This window comes from Eretmochelys imbricata, chromosome 11, assembly GCF_965152235.1.
Source record: "Eretmochelys imbricata isolate rEreImb1 chromosome 11, rEreImb1.hap1, whole genome shotgun sequence".
In the NCBI taxonomy this organism is placed as follows: Eukaryota; Metazoa; Chordata; order Testudines; family Cheloniidae; genus Eretmochelys; species Eretmochelys imbricata.
In genome coordinates this window covers 13,869,117-13,884,780 of record NC_135582.1, presented here as the reverse complement: position 1 = coordinate 13,884,780, position 15,664 = coordinate 13,869,117, and the positions used below count along the sequence as shown (strand labels likewise).

General features: G+C 42.7%; 1 protein-coding gene across 1 annotated transcript in view; it reads right to left on the bottom strand.

The window, feature by feature from the left end:
* The window catches only part of SCTR (secretin receptor), a 28,614-nt gene that overhangs the window by 828 nt on the left and 12,122 nt on the right, over positions 1-15,664 (bottom strand). The window contains exons 3-12 of the mRNA XM_077829942.1: positions 13,890-14,000; positions 8,297-8,400; positions 7,822-7,919; positions 6,646-6,778; positions 5,288-5,441; positions 5,129-5,189; positions 2,931-3,000; positions 993-1,084; positions 738-876; positions 511-552 (exon numbers count right to left, since the gene is read on the bottom strand). Of these exons, the coding sequence (XP_077686068.1) occupies positions 511-552; positions 738-876; positions 993-1,084; positions 2,931-3,000; positions 5,129-5,189; positions 5,288-5,441; positions 6,646-6,778; positions 7,822-7,919; positions 8,297-8,400; positions 13,890-14,000 (1,004 nt within the window). The remainder of the gene's footprint in view (positions 1-510; positions 553-737; positions 877-992; positions 1,085-2,930; positions 3,001-5,128; positions 5,190-5,287; positions 5,442-6,645; positions 6,779-7,821; positions 7,920-8,296; positions 8,401-13,889; positions 14,001-15,664) is intronic.

Genomic DNA, 15,664 nt, shown 5'->3' with positions numbered 1-15,664 from the left:
TGCTGTACAAAGACAGTCCCTGCCTCAAAGATCTAAGATGACATCATTTATTTGGACTCTAATAAATCTTTTGATACATTCCCTCACAAGAGGTAATTAAGGGAACTAAGCAGGCATAGGCTGACAGGCAAAGTACTGTTGTGTATTAGAACCTAATTTAGATGCAGATACCAAAGTGTAGGAATACCTGGTCAGTTTTCAGTATGGCCAATGATTAACAGGATGCTCTCATGTTCCCTCCCAGGCCTGGTGTTTAATAATCTGGGGAAAGGGTTGGGGGACAAAGAGGTGGCAAAGTTTGCAGATGGTACATACTTACATAGGTTACTCAAGTCTAAAGAAGACTGTGGGGAACTTCAGAGGTGAAGCTAGGCAAAAGGGCAGCAGGCTGACAGATGAAGTATAAGGGGATTCACATGTGAAGGAATAATTTGAACTAATGCTCATTGTTACTGTAAGCTTGAGCCTGTGGAGGTGCCTTAATAGGAGCTGTGTATGCAGAAAACTCACCTCGCCATTAAGAAAACAGTACAGCACAGCCACAATAAAGCCCTGTAAAATAACAGAACCATATCAACCAGGTTTAATATTTCGGGGCCAGTTTTTCCAGATTAGAATTGATTAAAAAAAATCCAAAAGCAGATCAAGTATCTTGCTTTTACTGCTGCAGAGGGGATATTAGAAAGGGAGGGAAATGTCCTTTCTTTGATTAAAAGGTTATAGATGTCAAATATCACCTGGAATGATCCGAGTGCTAATTCAAAAAACAACTGAATTTCCATCGTGCCGCTGTTCACGTCCTCAGGGAAAAAAGCAAAGATGATATAGTGAATTCCAAAAAGGGGGACGAGAAGGAGTGTCGATTTTGCAAGTCTCCTAGGAGTAGAAATAAATGGGAAGATGATATCATAAAATGGGAGAAAGGGGAACTATTTAAAGGTGAGGTATTTATATATATATATATATTTTTAAATAGTGAAGAGATAACCTACTTGTATTGGTTGAAATCATTTCCCCTTCCTTCTGGCGATCTGAGCTTTCTCATTAAGATTCTTAAAATATTTACAAAAAGAATGAAATTAACCTGTAAAACCAACAAACATGGATGACAGAGGTCAGACTATTGAAATCTCTTATTAGCAGCGCACTGCTGTGCTCTGCACGGGACCTGCAGCCTGGCTTTACCCATCTGATTTAATTAACTACATTAATCTCTAGGTGCCCCTAGAGAGTGACATTCACCTATGTATCCCTATTTTGAAGACTTAAACAGCACATAGGCCCTGTGCTATCCCTCTGCCAAGGGGTTAATTTCTTCCAGACCCAACTAAATAGTGGACAGGATTCATTATCCAAACTTCAAGACAAATCACCAGAGAAAAGGGAGGTGATGCACACTGGCAAAATGAATAGTTGCCATAATTTTCAAATATCCCCTGTTCAAAATTTGGCTTTTAGGGGGCCAGCTGATTGCCCCGGCTTGATTAGACACAGGTGAAGATGTTCAGAGGAAGCCATTAAAATTATCCTTTGACAATCATTGTTACAGATACCATTTGTTCTGCATATAGGGGATCTTAGATACTGGATCCACACTAACTACAGGCAAAGCAGGCGTCATAATGGTAACCATTGTAGGAGTGCTTTTGTTTTCCTCCGCAAGGAGGAAAGCCGACTAAATATGCTGATCTGCTTCTTGGGAAGTAGGAAAGGGAAGCAATATCTTTCTCTGTTCATTTGGCCTGCAGACAAAGAGTAGAAATAATATGATCTAGTCAGATACAGATTCAGTTCTCCTTTCTTGGTAAGGAGGAGTGTAGCCAGACTGGAGCATGGAGAAATAAAATTCAGCTTATCTATGTTTCACATCACATCTCCCAACATGGATACTCTGTGCTCCAGCCACTATGCAGCTAGCAACCCATTAATTTACTCACCTGCAGTGGCTTCTTCATCATGCCACTACACTGTAGCTTTTAACCCTTTCCTACACATACTGTATTAAATATAATGGGCTAAATTTTGGGGGGTCTCAGGTTAATTTGAGTAAACATGAAGGGGAACCTTTCTGTGTTTTCCCCAGTGGACATTGCAAATAGGAATGCGCTTTTGTGTGATGTAGATTTGTTAAATGAGTGATTCCTTATTTTTAAGCATTAAAATATTATTGCATTGCCATGTATGTGAGCCATCTTCATAGCTGTGCTTTTTGCTGCTCTAGGAGAGACACCCCCCCTCCGCCCCAATACACAGTTAAGTTTGTCACTTTATCGCAGAATTTCCTGACCTGGCTGTAATTTAAATCTCAGCCCATCTAGTATGAATGTAGGTTGTTGCAGTCAATGAAAAGAAATGCTGTGGTCCTGCTAAATTTTCTGATTGGCTTGCCCAGTTGTCCCGCCTTCCGTTCATCTTTCTGGGGTCAAGAGAGTTGAATGGGTGTAAGTGAGGGCAGAATTTGGCCCTGGATTCATGTTGAAAAGCTAAAACTGGTGGCCATGTGGTCTAAAGCAAGCTGGTTGTGGCTTTGCTGAGCAAGGCAGTGTCAGAGCGTAGGCAAAACGACTGTTGTGCTGAAAGCTTCGGCCCTTTTGTTTCTCCTCCAGAGCCTCCCATGGAACAGTCCAAAACAAGCTTCCACAAGCCAGTTGAAGTTCATGTGAAATCAGCAAGATGTGGAAACCTGATCCCCCTTAGGCTTTTGCTTCTTGGAAGGAAGCTCAGAGCTTTCTTTGTAAAGTTAGCCCTAAGGTATTAATTAGAGATGCTGACTCCTACTAAGCAAAAGTCACTGAGGTTGTATCACACCAGTTAAAGCACAAGTTTAAAATCACTTGATAGACCATTTTAAACCACATCAAGTGGATGATCTTTGATTTCACAACATTTGGAAATGCACTTTGCAAGCACTTGTCACAGAACAGACTTACAAAAATAGACAGGACTACAGGGCCTCTAATGATCCACCAGACAGCAGCATTGGTATTAATGTCCCAACACCTGTAATAATAATAAGAAAAAAAAAGACGTACTTTTTAGATCCCCAAATGCCAACTGCTTTCACACAGGGTTTTTAGTTTCTTAGCTCTTCCAATAGGTCTCTATTCACAATATTAAATAATTTCCATTCTACTCCTGCCCCCACTAACATCAGTGGCAAAACTTCAATGAGGCTAGATTGCATCTGGACTAGCCAAATGACATATTGCCCTTAAAATGAAGTACAATCCTATTTATCCAAAAACCTTGTGGAAAACACCTGAAGCCATCTGAGAAACGAGGTTTCATTGTTCTTACAAGTCAGCTACAAAGCCGGGCTTTGAAATGGCTGTGCTCCAAGTCTCTTCCTAGAGTGCAAAAAGAGAAGGCCAGGTGGCTTTAAAGGGCATCCACTAGGTTTGAAAAACCTGGCTGCCTTTGTAGACAAACCCTATTTAAAAGGAGTTTAAAATCATTTTGTTCATACTGAGTCCCTTAGTGCCATCTGGCAGAGGGCACATCATACAGTAACTCACATCAGGCCAGACACACTCATTGCCCCAACACGCTATTGTCATAATCTGTTTCTAAAAGGTGTCATGTAAGGTATCATAGGCAAACCAGTAACACACCGGTCATTAATATCATTGCACCATGTACGTACAGGGGGTTGTATACAGAAGTATGGATGTGTGTTGGAAATATGTTCTTAAAAGACGTTTTTCAAACAGTGCATAAGCCCAGCCTGTCTAAGACAAAGGAATGTTATTTCACCATTTTCATGTGTCTCCAGTGTAAATGGAGCCAGGTAATACCACAAGGAATAATGAAAAGTACATCTGCATAGAAGGAAAACAAAGCCATCAAGCTAAACAACCAGGCCGGGGCGGGGGGGGAAATACTGCTTAATGATCACAATGGGGGATGGAACTGGAACCCCAGTAACTCTTCCTGGCTCTTGAAACAGAGACAACAGGCTTTGAGAAATATAAGCAGAAGAAGAGCCTTTTTGGCATCCATCACCTAGGGGACAAAGGGGAAGCAGCACCCTTAGAGCTCATCAAACATGGATCTTCTTGGCCTGAAAAACCAAGACCAGCTGCAACTGACTATAGGTGAGAAAACCTGCTTAGGCAAAGATTGTAACTTGCTGAGGTTTTAGTCATAGAAAGTGTTTGGTTTTATTGCCCTTGTAACCATACCTGTGTCTTCTAGTGTCTTCTAGTCCTACCAAGTTCCCAGCCAATGGGAGCTGCAGAGCTAGTGCTTGGGGCAGGGTGGAGGCAGCATGCAGAGTTGCCTGCCGTGTCTCCGCCTAGGAGCAGTCGGGACAGGTCGCTGCTTGTAGGGAGTCACCCGAGGTGACCGGCCCCCGGATCCAGCACCCTGCGCCCTCTCCCGCACTCCAACCCACTTCCCTGAGCCTCCTCCTGCACCAAAACTACCTCCCAGAGCCCATGCCCTGCACCCCCTCCCAAACCCCAACCCCCTGCTGGCTCTGCACCAACCAGACTATAAACCGGAATTTCAATGAAGATCAGAAATGCCAATTTATAGAGCTTTCCAGTTGGTGAAGTGCTGGATAAAACAGCTTTTACCGTATAATGGAAACCACTTCAAGCCGGGGGTGCAGTAGCACCCACAGCACCCTTAGTTCCAACACCTATGCTGGTGTGTGCTCTGCCTCCTTGGAAGCAGCGAACTTAACTTCTGTAAGGGTCCAGTGAGAGGGACTGGATGCTGCAGGAGGGATGGTTGTGGGCTGTTGGTGTCACCCTGCATGGAGTAGTCAGGCTGGTGGAAGGCAAGATGAGATCCCTGTGCTATGAGTAGGCTGCTGGTGCCAGGGCTCTGAGCCAAAGCTGCATAGCACCGAAGTTCCCAGGGCTACTGGGCAAGTGGTGACAGAAACCCTTACCAATCTGAGTGAACCCCCTAAGGTCACAATTCTCAATCAGGGTTTAAGTTCTGCACAGCCTTCAGGTCCGAACTAAACCTCAGCAAAGTGGAGTTTGATTCAGTAGGGTTAAACAGTAATAACAGCTGACGAGGCTTTCAATGGGAAAATAATCTATGCAGCTGCCTCTTATACATTTATGTTGCATGTTCCCCTATTGAGTAAAACTTGTATTTAATTAAAATGGCTTACCCTATATCTTCACATAGGTACCTGGCAACGGACCATGATATAACAGATATGGTCGGGGTGCCTGCAATGGAAAATCCAGTTATTGTTCTATAAACTGCTCACAGATAAATCAACAATCACTCAACCATTATTCTGATTGAAAAGATAAACAAACAGTACCCCATCCCAGGGCGATGAACCACCAGAAGAACTTCCTTTCCGAGAAGAAAGAAACAACCAGAAGGGTGTGGAGATACAGTCCCTCTACAAGAAGCCAACTGTAGTTAGCCATGATGCAATACTGAAAGAAGATCATGACGAGTTTACAACCAAGCTGAGGAAACAGAGAGAGTATCATTTGCTTGTGCTGTATCTCCATCTACCTTCCTGCAGAGAGTCAGAAGATAAACATGGATGCACAATCATTTTTGGTATCCAACATTGAAATGGATTGGTGGGCTTACTCCAGATGTTGACAGGAAAGGAAGTAGGGGTCCAGTGGGTAGGGGACTTGAGAAAAGTGGGTTCACTTCCTTACTCTGTCATAGACTTCTTGGGCTGGGCAAGTCACTTAGTCTCTCTCTGCCCCACATCTGTCAAACAGGGATAATAACCGCTCAGCAGTGTTGTGAGGCTAAATACATTAAAGACTGTGAGATCCTCAGGCAGTATGGTAATGGGGGCTGTATAAGTACCTAAGAGAGTTGCCAAATGCTAGCACTCGCTGGTCCCTTAATTTGGCAACCTTAGTAGAGAGGCCAAGGATTGTATGGATCATGAATATGCAAGAGAGCAAAACCTTTTCCCAACCTACTGGGTTGAAGCCCATCTTCATAGCTGACAGATGATTAGAGTTCCATGGGTTTGGGGTGGGGAGGCTGAACTGGGGAGCAGATGTAGCACTGTCTTTCTTTCCATGGCCTCTACCCCTTTGGAAGGGGGAGGGACTAATGCATTGCTGCAGAGGAGGAAGCTTATGGCTTCATGCCTCCTAAGGCAGCCATGGATAAGGGTTTCTTGCCTATGCAGGTGAGCTAAGGGCAGGCTCTGCATGGTCGAATGAGTGCTCCCTTTTCCTCTTCTACGTGGCCATCTCCCACCCAATCACACAGACAGAGGAAAGAAAGTCTGTGACATTCTGCAAGATTCAACTCAGAGGGTGAAATCCTGGCTTCATCAAAATCAATGGCAAAACTCTCATTGACTTCAATGAACCAGGATTTCCCACAAAGCACTTCCTCCATCTATTTAGATTCTTCCTTGGGAGGAGAGAATAAAACCGATGTCTAGCCCAAACTTGTAAAAAGATGGTGAGAATTTCAGCTTGACACAATTAACATGCACAATAAAGTGACAAGAAGGAGAGAGAGAGGTGCTTTTATATAAGAGAACGCTTTCTTCTCCAGTAACTCTCTATGTTAAGGAAAGACCAAGGAAGTAGGCTCCCTTTCCTGCATCAGCATTTCCTTACAAACTGCCTTGATGAAATTCCAGTGGAAGGGTGGGGAACTGAAGATTCTGGAAGTCTGGGAGTTTACCGTGTGTGCCCCGCAGTAGTTAACATCCTCAGAAGAAAACAAAATGGTGTCTTTGATTAAGTTTGACAAGGCTCGGAAAATGAAGGACGTAAACAGATGCATGTGGATGTAGTTCCTCGTACAATGGAGTCTTCTGTACCCAAAAGAGAGAAATCTCATGAAATTATGTTTCTAGAGGGGGATAGCTTATTGATGTAATCAGGTTTCAAAGACCTAGGCTCCTAGGGCCTACAGATTCAAAGCCTAGCAGAATCAACTTAGCCCTTTGTCCTTCAAAGGGACATCAGTGTTAATTCCATGCAATTTACCCGCCCTGAGGGGTTCCTTTCGACAAAATCTGAAAAAACAATGTCATGTCTGCTCTTACAGGGAAGATATCAGGGCACTGCTGTAAAAGTCGAGGGTATTATCTGTAATATCTCTGGCCAAAATTTCCCCTCCCCGCACATTCTGAACTGTGATGTGTGCCAAGCTGCTGCCCTCCACCCAGAACTGGTTGCACATCAGTGCTGCTGTCTAGATTCTGGTCTTGTACCTGCAAACCCACTATGTGCTGAATCCCCCGGCAGCCAATGGGAAATCTGTGCCTGGAGAGCTTGCAGACTTAGGACAGACTATAGTTTGCAAAGCATTTGGGTCCCGAAGCACTTTACTGATACATTATTTATGATAAATGAAGTTTATTTGGTTGAGTAACCAACAAAATCAAGCCTCCGAAGTACATAAATTATACATGCCCAGGGCTCAAATTTGTACTCTGCCATGCTGGTAAAAATCTGAAATACTGGACTGCAGCCAATAGAGTTACTCCAGATTTAGGCCCAAAAAAATGCATTTAAAAAAGGAAATTTAGGCTGAATAGCGAAGGAAAAGCTTCCTGCAGGTGAGAACTATTAAAATGTGAGCTAGTCTCGTAAGGGAAGAACGTGGTGACAGCGCCAATCTTGGAAACCAGCCTGGCAAAAGCACAGAAAAAACATGCTACGGGGAAGAATCCTGCACTAACAGGAGACGGACTACTGACCCCCAGCGCATTTCCAGCCCCGATTTCTATCACAATTTTGAAAATTTCAGCATTTAAATTCTTCTGAAAGCAAACAAAGGAATGTGGGGCGTCTCTGGACTAATCGAAAGTTCCGAACAAATTCAAACAAACAGCCTAGAACTTCCCCTCACCTAAATGAGGCCAGGATGCCCAAGGCTACTGTCAGAGTCCCAAGGGAGGTACTGTATCCAACTGTGTACATGGTCTTCAGCTTCATGAAGTAGACGCGCTGTAAAGAGACAGACATTTGAATCTTCGCTTTAAGTTTTAAATATCTCCTGGGAATCAGCCCATTTTGACGTGTTAAGAGAAGAGCATCCACTGTCTTTCTTTGTATTGTTTCACATTTATATTTTTTTTCATAAACATGGGTATTCTACTTTTGGGGAAGGAGTGTGGTGTGCAAACTGGAGGATCTTCTGGGACGGATGGATAGACAGACAATCACATACACACAGACACCTGACTACCGCCTGACTACCAATGTCACACTTGAACCGCAAACACCATCCTTTCTCCCTGCTACTAATTTGGAATATCTCTCCCCCCAGGTCATTGTTTCATGAAGCAACAAACTGTAACTTACAAACAATAAATCAGACTCACTCTTTCCTCATTGGCAGTGTCGTTCACGTCATAGCCACAAGCAACGTCGGGTCTCGGGAATGTCTCTGACCAACCTTCACTGGTGCAGTTTCGATGCACAAAACCTTTATTGTGACAGTAGTAACAAAGCAAGGTGTAATGCCTCCCGACTGTACCGGGATGATTATTCCACCTGCTGATCAGTAACAATGGCAGTGTTCCAACAGCATGCAGAATAGTTCCCTTCTCGGAGGGCAGACAGCATAATACAGGTGAAATGCAGCTATCGGTGTGAGCATCTTTTTTATGTAGCTTAGTAGCTGAACAGAAGCAAAATGAATCATCTGAGTGTCTAAGTGGGCTAGGAGCCTCATCCAAAGCCCAGTGAAGTCAATGGAAGACTCCGTTGGCCACAATGAGCTTTGGATCAGGCCTACAATCCTGTATTAATGAAGTTAATGGGAGTTATGCTGTTAGCTGCTTCAGTGAGAGCTAGACCAGGCCCTACAGCCCTATACTGTTTGTCTGTGGGCAACACGGGAGACTGCTTCTCTGCATGTGTGTCTTCACAACAACTGAGATCAGCTGAGGTGTTCCGACTAACAGTGGGTATTCACCCACGGAAGCTTATGGTCCAATACGTCTGCTAGTCTATAAGGTGCCACAGGACTCTTTGCTGCTTTTACAGATACAGACTAACATGGCTACCCTTCTGATACTTGAGTCCCTAGTCTTGAACATCGGGGAGCTGGAGATGTGATTCTCAGCCATAGACATTGACTCTGGAGTTCGGGGACTGAGTCTGCTAACCTTTAGGGGCCTAGTACAAAGCCCACCAATTCTTCAGGCTTTTTTCTCAGGGTAGAGAGCAGGGGAGAGAATTATGTGCATAGTGCATGCAGTTTATTGATGAGGTGGCGAGTTAATTATATTGATATTTGTCCAATGTATTATGTGTTTTTCATGATATTGTTCACGCATCCGGGGACAGTTGCGAAGGGTTCATTTTACTAATTGAAACATAAATAAGCAAAACTGTTCTGTACATCTGGTGTTTGCTGGTTTGTGTTCTGGGAACAGCAAATCTGTGACTCATTGCACCACAGATTCATGCCCCAGAGAAGTTTGACATTTTCCTGAAGATCCCTAGCTCAGAGGTCTGATTGCTTATCTCTGACTGATGAGAGGATCAGATGTTTGATTTGCAGCAGTGACTACTCTTGCCCCTTTTTGACTTGAGAGGCTAGTTAAATTTTGGGGCCCTCAGGATGCTCCAGCTGGAACTAGAAACTGATGGATTCTGGTATTTTTCCTTGTTTAGCCACAAGAAGAGCACAAAGTCCTGCTCCTCTGAACACAGGAGGAACCAGAACCAAGAGGAGCAGTCTTCTAGCTCACAGCCCCAAGCCTCCATAGCTAACAGACCCAAAAGTTTGCGCTCTCTCTTTCTCTCTCTCTCCAGCCCCTTTCAGGGTCACACTGCACTCACTGGCTAGCTGGCTGCCTGACTCTGGATCCCCCCACAGCCTCTGCCTATGCCTCTCCCTGTTCTTTGTCTCTTCTCAGTTTCCATATGTTCTCTCACACACCTGGTCATGCCCAGAGGAACCCGCCAGGTACCTGGTGCTAGTTTCTGGGCAGATTCTCTTTTTTATGTTTTAGGTGTGGCCCCTGCAGTGTTTCTTACAACTATCTTAAGTGAAGGGCGTGTTTACATATCAGTTTGAAAAAGGTTTTAACTCAACCACAACAAGGTTTTCCCCCAGCTCATCACAGTACAAACAGTGCCTCAGGTCTGAGGGCTTTGTTCAGTCTGTACGAAATCACTGCTGTGATTCTGAATGATGGCTCATCTCTTCCCTTAAAAACCCAACTGTGAGTGTGTATATTTTGTGTATTTTTATGGGATTTACAAGGAAACACATCTGATTTGTGCGCATGTGTGCCAGCAGGAGCGGAGAGCTTAGTCCTGTGGAATTATAACATGGATACGAGTCCTTCTTACAGCAGTAAACCATATCTGTGTATTTTCTACCATGTGGAAAAAGAGCAGCACCTGACTGACTGTATTACCAGTCTGTTGAGCAGCCGGCTTCCAGAAAGAACTCAGTTTACAATCTGAAGTGTGATGCATTCCTTGAAACTTTCATACACAGGAATGTCCCTCAGTAGTTTTTCCCTAGTGAGCATGCATATGTATGGATTTTACATACAGTAAGTCACAAGAGGCTGGGATTTGCAACATAATCAGAAGCAATCTACGTGTGGAATTTCTAGAGAACCAATCACGCACTGAATGTGTTTAAATTTATTAAAAAGAAAAGGAGTACTTGTGGCACCTTAGAGACTAACCAATTTATTTGAGCATAAGCTTTCGTGAGTTATAGCTCACTTCATCGGATGCATACTGTGGAAAGTGTAGAAGATCTTTTTATACACACAAAGCATGAAAAAATACCTCCCCCCACCCCACTCTCCTGCTGGTAATAGCTTATCTAAAGTGATCGCTCTCCTTACAATGCCCAACTTGATTATCATACACATTGTAAGGAGAGTGATCACTTTAGATAAGCTATTACCAGCAGGAGAGTGGGGTGGGGGGAGGTATTTTTTTCATGCTTTGTGTGTATAAAAAGATCTTCTACACTTTCCACAGTATGCATCCGATGAAGTGAGCTGTAGCTCATGAAAGCTTATGCTCAAATAAATTGGTTAGTCTCTAAGGTGCCACAAGCACTCCTTTTCTTTTTGCGAATACAGACTAACACGGCTGTTACTCTGAAACCTTTAAATTTATTGGTGTCATAGTGCTCACACTTGTATTAGGCACCTCAGAGTACAAGAAAAAAGTCCTGGTCTTGGCCTAGACAAGCTACAAGCCAACATCAGATCACCAGAGAAAAGTATCTCTGACCGGTTGCCGCTATAGCCATCTAACCCACATGGTGTGCTGAAGAGAAATGTATTTTTGCCAAGAAATAAAGTTTGGGTGATAGCAATAGCCATGTGCAACTGTCAGCCAGAAGCGACCACTGTCTCATCTACTCTAGAGATATGGGGTGAAATACTGGCCATACTGAATCAAACTCCCAATGCTTCAGTATGGTCAGAATTCCATGGATGCCAACCTCAGCAGCAACCATTCTCAGGATAAACCCACTTGCTCTTCTCCATCTCTTGTACTCTTCCAGTGCAGAGACGTGACTCAGAGGGCCATATTCAGCTCCTCAATGACCGCAGCTGGTTCCTGACAAGTTTTGTTTTCCTGAATGGTATCACATGGTTTCTATTTTTCCAGTGATTCTAAGCTAAGCTATCACATTTCTGCAGCGGGAGAGTCTGGCAAGATCCCTCCAATACTCAAGGGAGAGAAGGAAAAGCAACTAAGATGCACACCGTGGGAGATTTTGCACTGACTCATGCCCTGTGGCACCCCATTGGAGTCAGTAGTATTGTTTGGAGAAAAAAATCAGCACAATATTTGGGCTGCTGCGCCAGACTGGACAATTCTGATATACTGACAGCCCCTCCATGTTTTGTTCTGACTTTACTATGCCCCTGGAAAAAGGCTGTCACTTAAAGATAGGGTGGAAAAGAAAGATGCCTGACCCAGGCTTTGAACTCCTTGGGTGGCAGGCATTAGAGATGTGCCAGATATTGGATTATTATTTACTTTTATGGAAGCCTTGCTCTAGCTAATGTCTTTGGAAAGGTCAGGTTTGCATTTTGAGTCACATTTTTCTAAGTTGTGCTGCAGCACAGCAGCAAAAAGGGAAGAAGGAGCATCTCCTTACAATCCCCATCTTCCCCATCGCCTCCCCACCCCATCCTTCCCTCTCAGCCTGCCTACAAAGTCGAGCACAAGTGTCCTTGACTGTAGAAGCAGACTGTGGTGTGTTTCTGTCAGACAGAGATAAGCAACATTAAGGTAAACCAAAATGCAGTGCTTAGAAGTGGGTCTAGAAGTGTGCCTATATCTGACAACCCAGAGTAGGAAGAAAGGCTCTAAGTGTGTCAAAGAGGAGAAGACATGATAAAGGGGTGGGTGTGTGCACAAAAGTGCAGAGCTTTAGATGCTTAATCAGGAAGGAAATTTAATATTGATGTACCTGAGTATTGTTTTAATGATGGTATTTGATTTTTAGGAAATATTTATATTTTCAGGAAATCACGACATGCTCTCTTTTATACTCTGCTGAGACTCCATCCCGAATGCGTGTAAGACTCAACATTCAGATCTGGATCTGACCTTCATTCAAACAATATTTGGGTCCTGACTTTTGTTTCAGCTCATTACACAGGTGGGGATCAGCCAAGATGTTTGTGATGCAGATACAGATCTAGATCCCAGAGCTGCAAGATGTTTAGATCGAGGATTTGGTTCAGACCCATCTGTGTCCCTAACATGTGATTCCTTTGTATTTGTGGCTATCAGTATTCTTTGTAACTAAGTGGCTAAGAGAGCAAACTTTTGGCAGTGGTTTTTCTTTCAGATAAACAAATCTTCTGTATATTTGTTTTTCCCCTTAAAATTGCATAAGACAGGGCCATAGGCATTTTAAGAGTTTGAATGTATGAGTCACAAACAAGTCATAGTATATTTAATAGAACAGAATGTAGCTGCATTGGAAATAAACTGTTGTTGGTTTCAACCCAAGATGCTAAATGAACAGAGTCAAATTTTTTTTAATGTTAGTGGACATTGTCTTGTGATTCTGTTTTGAACCCACTCACTTTGATCATTGCTTATTATTAGTGACTTACTACAATTCGGACACTCAGTATATTAAGGGCAAATTAAGTTTAGAATTGCTAGAGTTATGGTTTCCCCTTCCTTCCGGTAACAGAATGCACCCATGATTTCAGATAGTAACCTTTGGATGTACGACCTCTGTTCCACTCCAATCACCATCTAACTTTGATATGTATGCTACTGTTTTCTACTGGACAGACTAAATATTGGACCTTCTCAAGTGTTAGCAGCTCCCTCTAGTGGCTGAATTAGTGGCCGTGCTTTTAGCATACAGAGGCTTGTGCTTTTCCAGCCAAAAATCATCATGAGTAGAGCTGTCTGGGAAACGGTTTTCCCACCCCATGAGAATATTCAACATTTCAAAAGATTTCCCCATCCTGAATCGGGATGAAAAGTTGATTTTTTTTTTCAAACTGAAAATAAAAAAAAAATCAATTTGGGTCAACTGAAACATTTTGTTTTGAAAATTTCAAACATTTTATTCTAATTTCAACCTTTTTTCTCTTCTTTTTTAAATTAGGTATAAAATAAGTTATATTTTCATAAGACTTTTGAAATGAAAAACCAAAAAAACGTTCTTCATCCCTGTCTGAGCCTTATGGATCACCAGAATAAAAAAAGAGAGTAGTTAGTTTTATTTTTGTTTTTAGTCAATTTCATTTTCAGGCTCTACTGCATTAGTACAATGATGAAAATATTCAGGCTGCAAACACCACAGAATTCTGGTCACTGGCCTTTAAAAAAATATGGAAACATTTTTTCTTAGTTTAGGTTTTCTAAAAACGAAATCTGACCTGGCAGTGTCCCCTTTTAAAATTGAATGACATTTAAAGGATTTTCTTTTAAATTACTTTATTTTACCTTTTTTTCCAGTAAGCATTTGGAAGAATTCTGGACAATGAGCATTGACAGTCTGACCAATTGAAGAAGAAGGCCAGCAGCTCATGTTATCCCACATTCCAGCACATCTGCCTAAGATGTAAGAACAAAAGCATCATTGAACATATTCCCTGGACAGTCACATCTTCAGAGAATAAAAACATTCTGGGCTCAGCTGTGGTTCTCGATTGCTTTCCTGCTGTAAGAGATCAAAACTTAATTTAGTTATTCTAGAAAAGCAATTACTGTGATTATAAAGGAAACAAATTACAGCAGCTAGTCACAAGTTAGGGGGAAAGAAAGATCATTATTCCCTCCCAAATAGTAGTCAAATCTGACAGAGGGCTGACTAATGACATTATTTCTTGCACAAGCCCATGTCTTTGAGACTGTACCGTTTGAACCTACTTTCCCACCAATTATTTCAATTTGAGGCCCCACCTTTGAACCATTATTGATCTGAGATCCCACTGCAATGTATTTAGTGATGTAACTGTTGTGACTTCTTCTCTGTATTGCACCTTTAACTCACTAAGGTCTCTGCTCTCTGCAATGACTGGCAGACATTCTGAGTTCAGACTGTTAGCAGAGAAGAACACACCCTTTGCTCTCTCTCGCGCGCGCGCTTGCGCATGGAGACTTTACTTTTGTTCTTTCTTGTTTTGGTGCTCTCTTCATTTAAGCACAAGTCATTCAAACTGAGATGACCTGTTTTGCTATCTGTATATGGAAAAAAGTTACACTTGCCGTCACTCAGTTATATTCATTTTAGCCACCCTTCCCCTCTCACCACCACCGTTTTCTAACAGACTGAGAAACAAGGCAGCTGGCGCAATGCTGCATTTGCAGACTAAGGGCTCAATCCTGCCAGGTGCTGAACACCTTGTTGAATGGGGCTGGCTGGAAAACAAGAATTACATTTTGTGAAAAATTTCCAGATTTCAAAATTTGTTTTTGCTTTGTGATGCAGAATGAAAACAAGACTTCTGTAAAAAAACGTGAGAGAGAGAAAAGTGCGTGGCACTTTCTACACAGTGCTGAGTACCTCACAGGACCAGCAGCCATCAGACTGACATTTTTCAACTGATTTCTTCCTGTATGACTGTGATCATGTTTAGAAACGAGTAGCTTACTCACGGCCAATGGCTTTCAGCTCTGATAAATGCCTCAGCTTGAATGTTTATCTGACCTGGCAACAGTTTACTTCTATGCAATATAATTTAACTACTGCAGTTCACTCAAACCATACATTAACCCCAGTGATGTTTATGTTGAGATCTGCTGTGCTGTCTGGGTTTAAAAGCTCAATGTCAACAGAGCTGATATAAAACCTGTGAAACAAACTGTTCTAAGTCCCAAGTGTCAGAGGGGTAGCCGTGTTAGTCTGTATCCACAAAAACAACGCGGAGTCTGGTGGCACCTTAAAGGATGGGGGGTTTTACCCACGAAAGCTTATGCCCAAATAAATCTGTTAGTCTTTAAGGTGCCATCAGACTCCTCGTTGTTTTTGTTCTAACTCCTTCATTTCACAGAGTATAATATCAATTTCAACACCAGCAAGTCTGTAATATTGGGAGATAGTTTTCTCCAGGGACGATGGGGCGAGGGGGATGGGAGGGGAAACAAACAAGTTTTCAGCTACTTTTGCCCTTGGACATATAAGGCCAGATTCTCATGTGGCACAAAGCTGTTGGAATCTAAGCCCTGGTCTATACTAGGAGTTGAGGTTGAATTTAGCAGCGTTAAATCGATTTAAC